Source organism: Anoplopoma fimbria, chromosome 12 (genome assembly GCF_027596085.1).
Source record: "Anoplopoma fimbria isolate UVic2021 breed Golden Eagle Sablefish chromosome 12, Afim_UVic_2022, whole genome shotgun sequence".
NCBI classification, from domain to species: domain Eukaryota; kingdom Metazoa; phylum Chordata; class Actinopteri; order Perciformes; family Anoplopomatidae; genus Anoplopoma; species Anoplopoma fimbria.
In genome coordinates, this window is record NC_072460.1 from 10,004,421 (window position 1) to 10,017,826 (window position 13,406).

Below are 13,406 nucleotides of genomic sequence, written 5' to 3' on the forward strand. Positions count from 1 at the left end.
TAAGAGTTTAAAGCCAAACAGACACAGACAACAGATAAGGAAAAGTGCAAATGCATGCTGAGAATGATTGCCACCCGTTATCCCCTCTCAAAAAAAAAAAAAAAAAAAAAAAAAAAAAAAAAAAAAACACCAAGTAGGAAATGAGAGCAGCCTTCATGTTCAATTCCTCCCACTTCCTTTCCAATTTGCGACATGTTGCAGTCAGATTAACTTCAAAGTGCAAATCCAAGCCGTTGACAGAAAGTTTATGAAATGAAGGAGAAATATTTAAAAAAAAAAAACTCCAAGCTACTACAAAAAGCATTCAAATACTCAGTTGAATACATCCACTCACTGCAGTATCCTCAGTCGTCCATTTTATCCATCCTCATTTATTGTACAGCATGATGCAATCTGGGTCCATAGGTTCTACAATTTGATTAACAGTTTAGTATCAGTATGACACAAGAGTGTATGAGGAGCTCCACACAGCGGTGTCCTAAAAACAAGAAAACATATATTTAGAAATATTTGGACATGAGGTTCCTTACAATTATCTCGTTGTTGCATTTGTTGCTTGTAATTTATGATGTTTAAATGATTTTATATTTTATTTCTATACATATCATTAGCTATTTAAGAACATGGCAGTGCTGAGATCCCATTGGCGGTCCGTCCAAAATGTTAATTTCCCAATTAAGAGGCTTGATTATTGTAGAACCTGCTGGTGTGTTACCGTATTTTCCGCACTATAGGGCGCACTGGATTATAAGGCGCACTGTCAATGAATGGTCTATTTTCGATCTTTTTTCATATATAAGGCGCACCAGACTATAAGGCGCATTAAGCGAAACAAAACAGTCAGTCAGTCAAACTTCCTCCACTTCCGTACCATTGATTCATTAATGTTGAATTCTCTCGCAGCTGCTCTATTCCCATGTTCTACTGTGTGACTGATAGCCTTGAGTTTGAAGTCCGCGTCGTAAGCGTGTCTCTTGACAGGAGCCATGTTGGGGTCCTTATACACACACACTGTAATATTATGGTGAAGCACAGTATGTATTACTCCGCGACGCTCCTGACTACGGTAGCCGTAATGCTGCAAGCGGTGCGGCTTTGTAGATTACCAAAGTCGTACTAAAACATTTTGACAGAGCGCCGTGTACCACACAAAATCGCTTCGAGGTCAGTAAGCACAACCAGAATTAATCCATATATAAGGCGCTCCGGATTATAAGGCGCACTGTCGTTTTTGAGAAAATTAAAGGCTTTTAAGTGCGCCTTATAGTGCGGAAAATACGGTACTTACTTATGCTATTGTTCCTATGTTATCTAGGCAAATTAGGAAATTAGCGTACTGTAGGTCTTTTTTAATCGTTATCATTTAAAAAATGAAATGTATTTTAACTACCTGATGATCGCTGGTGGGCTGCAGAGAAGTCTTCAGGTGGAGGGACTCTGCTCAGAGCTGCTGGTGACGGCTCCGCTGGCTTGCTCTCGGCTCTCGGTTGGAGGCAGCTCATCCTTCTGTGGTGGAGCCTGTTGTGGTTTCACTATGGTGAATTTAATGGGGATTCCTTTGGCGCTATGCTGCACTCTGCTGTACTGGCGCATGGAGGGGTTGAAAGTGCGAACGATGGGAAGTTCATTCAGCGTGGGTGTCTCTTGTTTCGGCTGCGTGCTCTCTTTTATAATGATCTTACTTCTCTTGTTTGAGAAGACAGTTTGTACAGGTAGGATGGCGGGCCTTTTAGCAGGCCCAGACCTCTGGAGTCTGGTTTTATGCTGATGTGAGGCATGTTGTTTCTCTTCCACCCCTCTATGCAGGTGTCCATCATTTTCCTTTGTCACAGAGATTCCTCCTTCTTTCCTTTTCTTCACCTCTTTAGGTTTCTTGGGGCAGACTGCCATGTGTTTGGTTCTGCTGCGACGCATCGTGAACTCCCTGCTGCAGTGCGGGCAGACAAAGATCTCCTGCTGCTCATCCACATGTGCACGGGACATTTTATTTGATGAAGGGGCTGATTTGTTCCTCTGCGGCATGACCCTTTGGACCAACTTCTTCTTCCTTTTGTTCAGCACCTTGAACTTCACGTTTACCGGAGATTCTTGACTAGGTTTGGACCGGTTTGACTGACTGGATCTGTTGGAAGCGTTTAGTCCGTTAGTGGAATTGGTGGTGGACAGAACTCCGTTTTGAGTTTTTGCAAAGTGGCGTAGTGGGATGGGATTTCTTTTGGGCGTGTATCTCCTTTTATCACTGGCATTTGCACAAGCCAGGATGTGCTTGTGTAACTCTGGCATGTTATCAAAGCTCTTTCCACACTTGGTGCATCGGATAGCCGTAGTAAAGGTTTGCGGGATGTTGTGGGTGGTGAAGTTTGTTGCTGAAGCCACCGAGCCAGCTGGTGATCTGTTATGGTAAGGAAATGGAGGGGGCTTAAAGCTGGGATAATGTTGGTTAATGCCAAGACGAACATCAGGCCCCTTGATTTTGTCTCCATCTGAGGCCATGATTTTTATCGTTGATAACAGTTCTTCATCAGCCACTTCTACTTCATCTTTTTCCTTTTTCACCACTTTCTTGGCTTCCTCTGCAGCACCGGGCACTGATGGCTCCATGTTGACTTTAATTGAGTTATTGTAGTTCTGAGGTCTTAGTTTACCCTTTTCTTCTTCTGTGTAGGTACACTGCTGGCCAGGATGCAACTCTTCCTGATGTTGTTTCAGATTACAAAGGTAGACAAATTCTTTTGTGCACGCACTGCAAACGTAAGTCTTGCCGACACCGTGGAGGCTTGATCGATGATCGAGCAGAGCACAGGGTTTGCTGAAGAGCAGCACACAGAACTCACATTTGTAGGGCCATTCGTCAGCGTGGTTGCCTACATGATGGCCCAGTTCTTTCATTGAATGGAAAAGCTTATCACACACATTGCAGATGAAGTTCTTGGTGAAAGTCTGCTGTTGCGCCTCGCTTGGCGTGCCGTCTGAGGATTCTTCCTCTTGAGCTTTCTCAGAAGAAGAAGAAGAAGAGGTTTTAGATGAGATTTCGGGCATGGGAACTGTGCTGTCAGCAGCTTCTTCCTCCTTTATGGTTGGTGGCTCTGCAGTAACAACATGCTCTGGTTCAGTAGTTGATTCACCCACAGTAGGACAGTCAGATATCCCTGAGGTGGTGGTGGAGAGAGTCACTGATTCTGCAATGGAGGACATAAGAATAGTGTGGTCCACAGTTTGATGGTTGGGCACTGATACAATCTGTTGCTGTTCTATGTGATTAACAACCATCTGTGAAGGTGCTGGAGGCTCAGCAGTGTTTTCCTGTAAGGTAACTGCAGCGGGGACCATACTTTCTGGGGCTTCAAGAGCTATAGTGCACTCTATCAACACTGTGTTGCTAGTAATGTTGTAAGAGTTGATGAGGGAATCAGTTAGAGTTACGGTGGGCGTGAATGGCACGTCTGACATAGGAATGGACTCAACGATGGGCCGATTGAGATCAGCGAGAAACAGGTTCAGAGTCGGGTCAAGGGATTGGGAGAGAGTGACAGGGTTTACAGAATCTGCAGTAGCAAATGCGGTAGTTAAATCGCACTCTGAGAAATTTAACGCATTTTCTGTGCAGAAAACCAGGGGCTCGGGAGATATATTAGGGGCTAGTAACTGGATTGGTTGGCTTGAAGGGTTAGACATATTTGATGGTGCCAAAACTGTTATTAATGAAGAAGTAGTAGGGAGCATGGTGTGTGAGGCTGGGGAAGCAAATGCTATAGTGCACGGTGAAGCTGGCTGCAAGGCAACAGGGGTAAGGGATGCAGGAGATGGAGTCAGAGAATTTGAGGGAAGCGCAAGCCCATAAACAAGTCCCTCTGCCAGGGGCTCCATTGGGGTCATCACATCTGGACCTGTAAGTATTGTGTAGTCTGTGACTAAAGGGATCTCGGGATTCCCTAGGCTTACATTTTGATCTCCAATATTTACTAAGGCCGTCTCCGTCATGCATGTACTTGAATTTCCTGCTTTCAAAACTGCCTGTGAAACTAAATCAAATGTCAGTTCAGATTCACCTAGGGTCTTCTTTTGAAAGCTCAAATCCAGCGCTGCATCAGTTAAAGATAAGTCTTCATTTCTTTTGACTGTATTAGAGAGATCCAGTGGTTGCTGGTTACAGGAATTACCGCCGGCTGTAGGGGGCGAGCTCTCTGTCGAGACAGGTCTCACTGCTGGCTGTTCCACAGGTGGAGTTGTGTCATCCTTCACATTGGCTGTTTGGTGTACAGCTGGACTATATTGGTTATCTATCTGCCCTGTATTTACGGCGTCACAATCTCCACTATCTGCCGTTTCGTCTTTAGATGTCGGGTTCTGCTGTGGAGAGCTTGGTGGAGACCCGGTCCTTCTTTTAAACCTACCTGTTCCAGCAGCCAGGACAGCAAGAGAGACGGGTGAACAAGGCTTCTGGCCATCTGTGATGAGGGCAAGTGCCGGTTTAAGGCCATCCTGCTTCTCCAGGAGCTGCTTGAGCTTTGGAGACAGAAACACAGTTCTTTCCTTCTGCACAACCGTGGACTCGGTATTCTGAGGAAGAAGATTCTCTATTAAAGAAGATACAAGGGAAGATGATGAAGAAGAAGACACAACCACCTCGGACTCCAGTTCAGTTTTAATTTGTGGTAAAAGAGGTGGTGTTGCAGTTCTTCTCTTGAGCTGTGGTTGACCAGGTATCTCTTTGCCTGCAACTGACTCTGTATTTAAAACATGGCTGATTTGGGATGGGTCTAGAATCAGGGCATCCAGTCCGACTAAGGATGAAGAACCAGAATGAACATCGGGTACGTCACAGTTACTGACTGTGCTTGTTGACACTATCTTTCCATCAATATAAAAGCTGAGATTCTCTGAAATATTGCTAGAGACATCTAGCATGTATTGTTCTGCGCATTCCACGTCATTCTCCAGAATAGCTGCAGGTGCTGTATTGTCACCCATCTCTGTTTCCTGTTGAGAAGGTTCACTGAGCATCCTCTGAAGATTTTCCTCTTGGGCCAGCTGTTTTTTTCCACGTGTGTGACTTGCAGGTGCTGCTCGTGGATCCTACGCTCATGTCGTCGCTTGTTGGTATATGTAGTGAATATCTTTTCACAGTACTTGCAAGCATGATGCCCCTCTAATACTCCTGGTTTGTCTGACCGAGCACTGCGGTCACCGGCCGACAAAACGGAAGTATTAGAGGCGGTGGGGGATGAAGTGTGAAGCTGCATGACTGAGCCCACTGAATCCAGAGACTTCATCTTCTCATGCTGCGACTGACCCGGATTTGAACCAAAAGAGATGTTGCTTTGATGGCTTTTGTATGCGTTTGCCTCGTTGTTCTCCAAAGTATGGATGTGCATGTGTCGTTCTAAGCCTTGTCTGCTGGTAAAATGTCTCTCACAGTGCTGGCAAGGAAAAGAGTTCCATTCTCTCTCAGTATCCTGGTTGGGATCTTTATTAAGATCAGGGTAGAGTGACTTAACCATGTCTGGCTGAATGTTAGTTTCCTCTTGATAATTGTTGTCGTCATCATCCTCCTCCTCCTCCTCCTCCCCGTCCTCCTCCATATCCTCATTGTCTCCAATTTCAGAGATGTACAAGTGTGGAGAGTCCTCCATCTTTTGTGGAGGTTGTATCCAGATCTCTGAAGGAATTCTGTCACAACGGGCCTTTTAAAACTTGTCACACCTGTTGAATAGATAAAGTTATTGTCATTTAGCAAACCCACATATAATATAGCTTTAGGTCCGTTTAAGGGCCGCATTCATTACCTTAAACGTCAATCATAAACACTTCTGCATTATAATCATTCACCCTACACTGCAGTGCAAATCAATACATCACAAACTCTTATCTTCTGTTTTAGTCGTCTGCTTTATCGAGTTATTATTTTTACATCAAATTGCCACCACCTAATGCAATTCAAAATTCTGAAATGTGTTACAATTACAATCACATGTTCATGATATAATCTAAAAACTATACACCATAACACAATGTTATTCTTATCATAATCAGTCTATTTTCTATAAGTTCAGACATACTGCATCAGCCCTCAACATTTTGTAGTAGTAGAGTATATAAAATGATACTTCCTTTTCTTAAGCATTTAAAAAATAAACCAGTAACTCAACATTAAAGTAATTAAAAAAAATATTAATTAAAAATTAAAGTAGTCAACATTAAAATTGTTATCACGCCATTTTACCATTTAATTGATCAATGCAGAGTAGAAGGCATGCTTGGTTGACAGATGAACACAGGCTTTTCTTTCTGTTTGAAGAAGACAGACAACAAAGCACACATTAGAAATGAACTATGAAGCCCACTCCATAATATGGAATGAAACTAATAATTGATAAGAAGCAATAACTGATCACAGTGAACAGTCGTAGTGTGGGATCAGTCGAGGACAGTGTACTTGGCTGCTGAATGAACCTAAGGTCCAAATGTGTGTGCTAATGTACCTCATGCATAATGGTAACATTATGTACCAACAAACACAGAATAAACTGATGCACCCACACAGTGTTATATACAGTGTATAGTGTTTTCTTTTATCTATTAGTTGACTACAGTGAGTAGGGTCCCAAAATAAACTAATCTGTCCCCAGATTACCTAAATCAACATGTCATTGTTGCCTTGTACAACCTGCTACTTTACGCAACTAAATCATTAGCATTTTTAAATAGCTTCCTTTAAGTTCATATTTGAAAACTTTTTCGAAACATTAAGTTGTAGAAACAGAGGTTTATTTTGATATTCATCTACTGCTTTGTAGGACAAAATGGCAGGCCCATCATGTGTCGTGCTCTTCCACCTGCTCCTCACCGCGAGCTGCACGAGCTCTTGTGACGTCTCTATTTTACGAAACCGTTTCTTTAATTACTCGTTGGCATCGGCTATTTTTTCATTTTATTTATCCTTCATAACCAGTCAATTATTAGCTAGTTTTCAGGCAACTGTAGAGGTACGAGAGGAACATGTAAACAAAGATCTTATAGTTCATGTTTTCCGCACATTATATTTCAATATATTGAAGACAATCATGTGGTGAGTTCAAGTTGCACAAATAAAAACAGAATCAGTCACAAGATTGGCAGAATGGAAAAGTATTCCAACGCCGTTCAAGGGGCCTTAATACATACAGACTATTTGAGCCAGTTTCCTATTATCAACTTCTATTTCCACTCACCAGCGCTGCAATACAACTACTTACTTGACTTTATTTGCCGAACATAAAACTGTTATAAATATATCAAAAGTAATTATCTGGGTTTTTTTAAACAAGCTTTTTTATGGTGCGTTCAAAAGCATCTGCTTCACCTGGGTTGTTTGATGACGCTCCCCCCGTCCCTGCACCATTGCTAGCTGGTCACACATCACGTCGTCACATTGCTGTTTGGCTACAGAGGCTGCTAGCTCGTCCACTGAAATGTCACCTGGCTTTTTCTAAAATAGCCCCACTCACACAGTCGTCCTGACACGAGATAAACTGCTGAACAAATCAAACCCCCTATAAGCGTCAAGGTCTCGAGACAAGGCTGCACTTAAGTGGAATAAATCAGCTGTTATCGACATTAGATCATTGACAATGCACTGCTAGCTGCGATGCTAGCTCGCAAAGCCCTTGCTACATTTAGAGTAGAATGTTCGACTCAACCCGTTACGAACACTGACAGTTAATACAAACCTTCACGTGACAGGTTTTGTACATACTCGTGCCCCCCCAAAAGAACTGCCGTAGAACGGTTTGAAATATTCCTCTCCTGCAGGTTTGTGTACAGTTGAGTGTTTTTTTTTTTCTCTCTTCCCCAATGTACCAACAAGAAAACGGCGTTTTGATTGGTCGGCGAATGTGGATGTCAAATGTGGACCAATCAGCAACAGGTTTGTTAAGGCTCGAAGAAAAAAACCAAAAAGATATCATGGCAAAAGGCAGCTGTCATCTCCGGGCTCAAATGAGAACATTAACGCGTCATTGAGCAGAACTGTGCAGGTATTACAGATATTAATCTAAAATCATGCAAAATATTTGTATTATATTTTTTTAATATACACAACGACTTTTGTATTTGAAGGGGGGGGACGAACTCCAGGTTGTAAAACTAATCACAGAGCTTTTTGATTTTAATAATCTAAAACGTCTTTAGATCATCAAAGATACATTTGAATTTCGAATTATTCATATACATTTGACCATTAGTTTTAAACATTAAAGTGATTTAGAAATGTATTTCTTTACAAACTGTATCCTTGTAGTGTATTCAAAAAGCCTGTAGAGGGCGCAATGTAATAAAGTCTCAATCTAAAGAAGTTGGTAATGACTTCAGTACCCTTCTGTTGCATATAGTGTTACTTTGGTCATAATATTTCTGTGTTTATTGCATGGCATGAACATTTTAAAATGTGTATGATAATGAGTTTATTTGTTTCAATTGTAATAGATGCAGTAGTATAAATTAGATTCTTGGTTTTTTGTATATGACAAAATAACTACTGTGAGCTTGTCTGCAATAAAAGTTACTTGAAAAACAGCACAGTTTTGTTTTATCTACGTATTTTAATCTACTAGAAGTGCGTACACTTGTGACTGGATTTAATTTTCATCTTGCAAAAATATGTGGTTGATGGTTGTTGAGGTGATTGCCAATATTAATTCTAATGTTCACGTTCACATTATTTATTATCAATTGCACAACAATTACTGAGTCTAAATGCATAGCTCTCAGGCTCCCTCCAACAATATAATTAAACGTAAAAAAAAAAATGTGAATCAAAGACATGAAAAGTGCCAAGTAATGAAATACATCTGTGGTGGACAATAATTGCTAAATTTATAAATTGTAATGTAAACAGGGGTGTGATAGGAATTAATGATGATCAATTGAATCACAAGGCACTGTTTTATATTAAGCTCATACATTAACATATGAAAAGCAACCCTCTGGTTTCACATGGCGATATTTCACATAGGCGGTAGTGTTCTCATGCCACATGCATGGTATGTCTCTCTTGTAGCAATGTTGTATGTGGGCTGAGTGGTGTTCCACTTTCAAACTACATGTGTGCCATTGGAACTTCTGTGAGCCATTATGAAAGATCATAAACAACAGGCCGTCTCTCTACTCAGGCTTTTCTCCTTCTCTGTATTTTAGATGCAGCCGCCCAAACTTTGCTGTGAAGTTGCTGACACAGTGTGGTGTTTTAAACTTATGTAAAGTTAGCGCGTCACTCCAGGCATGCTCAGGGCTTCAGAATGCCTTCAACAGTTGATGGCAATTGCAGCTGTGGAATTATGAAGAGCAGTTCATGATTGGGTCCACTGGTCAGACACATACGTCAAATCATCATATAAGCAGAGGCTGACCGCCCGGCAGCCATGACTCACACATGGCTAAGCAGTCAAAGTTTGTCATTAAGTAGGTATGAGTTATGCTTGAGCTGAAAGCTCATTACGTATTTGGCTTTGTCAGAGAACAAATTGTACTTTGTTGCATCATGGTTGCATGGCTAAAAAACATCTTTGCAAAAGCTGTGCACCAGACTCTATAACTCTTAAGGTAAGCTGAGGTACAGTAAGGTTAGGTAAGGTACGATGCAATCACATATCAAGTAAAATGCACCCTCTTCCATGTGACTCAAATGGGCAACTTGCTTCACTGCCAAACTTAAGGTCAACATGCGATGCCTCACCTGGTTTGACTGTATAAATAACCCTGGTACTGTACATTTTGAATTTAAAAACAGCATTTTGAGAGGACAAATGCTGTTTTTAATTTCAAAATGTACAGTACCAAAGGTATAAAAGCTCAATGAGACCTTTGAGGACATAATAAACCTAAACTTTTGAGTATTATGAGAGTGCATTCATACATACCTACTGTGTTGTGATGTGTATGATATATATATGCAGGTATGTAAACATCATAATGCTTTTCCTTGGATCTAAGTTGGATGTTTAGTTCACTTGTGTTTCTGCAGATAAAAGCACAATAAAAATGAAATTAATATGAACAAAAAAACAAAACATATGTAGATATGTACAAAAAAAGAAGCCTTTCATTCAAACACACCATAAGGTCTAAAATGTATTAATATTCTTGAGGGCAACTTTAAAAGTGAACAAGAATCTGAGTGATTAGAGAAACTGAGACAAAGTGTGCCCCATGCAGATTAAATGCATGTTATCTTATCCTGTGGCATTGGGCGCCGGTTTGTGCCAATGACTCTGTTCACAATGAAACATTCACCATCCACATGAAATTATAGGACAAGAGAGACAGAGGGAAGAGGGAGAGGTGGTGCACAGTGTGTCTATGTATCAGGCTGACGAGTAAGCGTGAAACATAATGGTCCCTTATAGAAGATATGTGCCACACAAGGCAGACAAAGCATTGTCTGTAATCCCACAACATGTTATGTCACTGGGATGAAATACAATTTAACTGCTTCATGTCATGGGACGCCAGATGTGCAGGGAGGAAAATGTAAATTAGAGCATTTTGGAACACAAATACAAATTGTACAATGCAAAAACACGTCATACTGTACATGAGCGCACAACTGTAGCCCACTGTACTGTATATTTATCTACTGACAGCATACACACACACACGCACACACGCACGCACACACACACACACACACACACACACACACACACACACACACACACACACACACACACACACACACACACACGCACACAGACCACACCCATGCAAATAATCCCCCAAAGTCCAATAAACTCACTGCCCCTTGTCACTTCTGCACACACACACACACACACACACACACAAAACGAGATGCACTCTGACCCCCATGAAGTAGCATGCCATATGTACAAGGATATTGTGCACACACACTTGCATACCACACACACACACCCCATCTATCCATCTCCCATTTCACTGTCTCCGACCTTCTGCTGCCACACAAGCAAATGCAGCTATTATTTGCATCATCCATACTGTATCTGAACACAACCACACTGTTCCTGTCACACAACTTTATTCCCCTTCCCCACCACTCCGCCCTGCCCTCTCTATCCACCCAGCTGTCTGCAGCACTCAAAGCCCACGGGCCTATGGGCTGACATGTATCTCATGACATCACAAACCCGCTGCACCCTACAGACTTGACATGTGGCGCTCCTGGCACACACGCAGACCTACACTCTGGTACTCCATCATTGTGCAGAGTGCAGACATAAATTAATGACACACATGGAGGAAACTGCTCCCTGTTTACACTCGTGTCTTGTCATGTATAAGATACTAATACTTTTTTTTGTATCTCTAACTTCCTGGAGATTTAAACAAAGCATCCACTTAAATCCACAAATGCATTTTGCCCAATGCTTTTGTAACATCACACCCCATATACTGGTTTTAGAAAGGCACTGAATTGAGTGCATCTGATGCTCTGAAACTGTTTCTGATATGGCCGACTGTAGGCTGCATGACTAACACTAACTTGATTGTAGCAAGAAGGTCCTGGCCAACTGAGGACTCCATGTTTTGTATGTACATGCTCCGGTATCTTCACACTGGTATTCTGGTATCTGGTATTAGATAATATTCCTATGAAATGATCGACATTTTCATCAACCAAACACACTAAATACTGAAATCAATATACACATTTGTAAGAATCCACAGTCAGGTAAGAGAATTATCCTCATGCCTGCAGAAACCCTCATCAAAAGCTGTTCATTGCCAAGTACGTTACACATACAAGGAATTTGGCTAAGGGATTGATTGGTGCGTAACAGAAACACATTCATTAATATATATAAATTAATACAAGACATTATTTAAATATAGAAATATGAAAATGTACAATAAAATATGGTAAACAAATAAGAGTATGTTCCTATAGTGCTATACAATCTGTGCTTTCTTTAAATGTTTGGATTATAATTTGCTGAATAGGCACCAACAGCTTTCCGACATAAAAATGACGACCAGTTCAGACCACAGGTTCTGTGAGTGCAGCACAAACTTAGAGACACCGTGTGCCCTGATATTTCTGGTTGCCACTGTACGGAGAAAAATACACATTCTTAAATACACCGCTGTGGTTTCATTTAGCGGGAAAGACATTTCCTCATCCATATGTCTGCTAGAGCTGAGACATTTCTTCCTTCCTCTCAGACACTTTCACAGTCACCCCAGGAAACTTTGTGTAGTGACTAAATCCTGATGAACCAATTACAAATTTTCTATTTCACATGTACAAATATATGCTTGTGTATGTATTTACAGACATGGTACACAACATGTTTTCAAACCAGACTTGGACATGGTGGACCACACAAACACTTGTGAATATGCAGAGCTTCCACACACTCAGCTCATATTTATGCCTGCACACCACATAAGCGGGCGGTTTTAAGTCTGATAATTAAATATGAGACATAGACCGGTGTGTGTTTGTCATGAATCTGACTTGGACTCTCAGTGAATCACACACTTTTATGGTTTGTCCTAATAGCTGCCTCTGCTGGGACATTTTTGTTGGAACATTATGATAGGTTTAACATGTGTTCATAGGCACAGAGGGCACATAGTTAGTGATTTAGATCTCTATTAGAGTATTTATAAGTGTATGTGTGTGTGTGTGTGTGCGTGTGTGTGTGTAAATTCACATGATCAATGCTGGGCCCACCCAGGAAGTGACTCCACCCTGTAGCGATGCACAGAATTCCCCCCTTGCTGAAGGGGAGAGAGGGAGCTGCTGGCTAGCAGCTTCACAGAACGGCCCATAGCCTCTCCATCTGCCCCTTTCAAAAGACTCCATTGTTCCCAGCAGTCTGAGGCGAGAAAGTGAGCTAAAGAGAGTTATGAGGCTCGCCGGTGGGGCAGAGGTTGGGGCGGTGGGCGTTGGGCCGCTGCCTAAAACCACACGGAGGAGAGGGAGCCAGACACAGAGCATCTCTGTGCGACTCACAGCTTACTGTTGGAACCTTGCCTCAGCTTAACAGCACTGTATGAAAAAGTCCACTACATCACATAAAAAACACACCTAACCGTCAGAGGGCTCAACCGAAGCAACGGTCCGAGGCCATATGTTCCTCCATATTTGGTGTTGTTTCTCTCCCTGCTGAAGAGGGTTTGTTTTTTAAATCTGAAGCATTACTTGGATGGGCCAATCACAGCGGACTGCGGCCCCTGTGGAAGCTTTTAATGATGTGTGTGAATTGCAGTATTTTGGTCTGACACAAGACCAAACACAGTGCTGCTCGAAAATGTGTTGACTTTTAGGCGTTGCAACGGCAACTACGTGATCTAATTGACAGGAAATGGCTAGGACAATAACTGGATTTTTTGAAAAAGCTATTGAGAGACATCAGGCACGAAATACAGAAGAGAGCTTTCAGGGTGTT

General features: G+C 41.8%; 1 protein-coding gene across 1 annotated transcript; it reads right to left on the reverse strand.

Moving 5' to 3' along the window:
• Window positions 1–271: 271 nt before the first annotated feature.
• prdm2a (PR domain containing 2, with ZNF domain a) lies at window positions 272–7,815 on the reverse strand. Its single transcript, XM_054609600.1, is given in 5 exon segments — window positions 272–478; window positions 1,391–5,036; window positions 5,039–5,703; window positions 6,224–6,288; window positions 7,710–7,815. Coding segments are annotated over 2 exon segments (4,209 nt in total). The 5' UTR covers window positions 5,634–5,703; window positions 6,224–6,288; window positions 7,710–7,815; the 3' UTR covers window positions 272–478; window positions 1,391–1,422.
• Window positions 7,816–13,406: the final 5,591 nt, after the last annotated feature.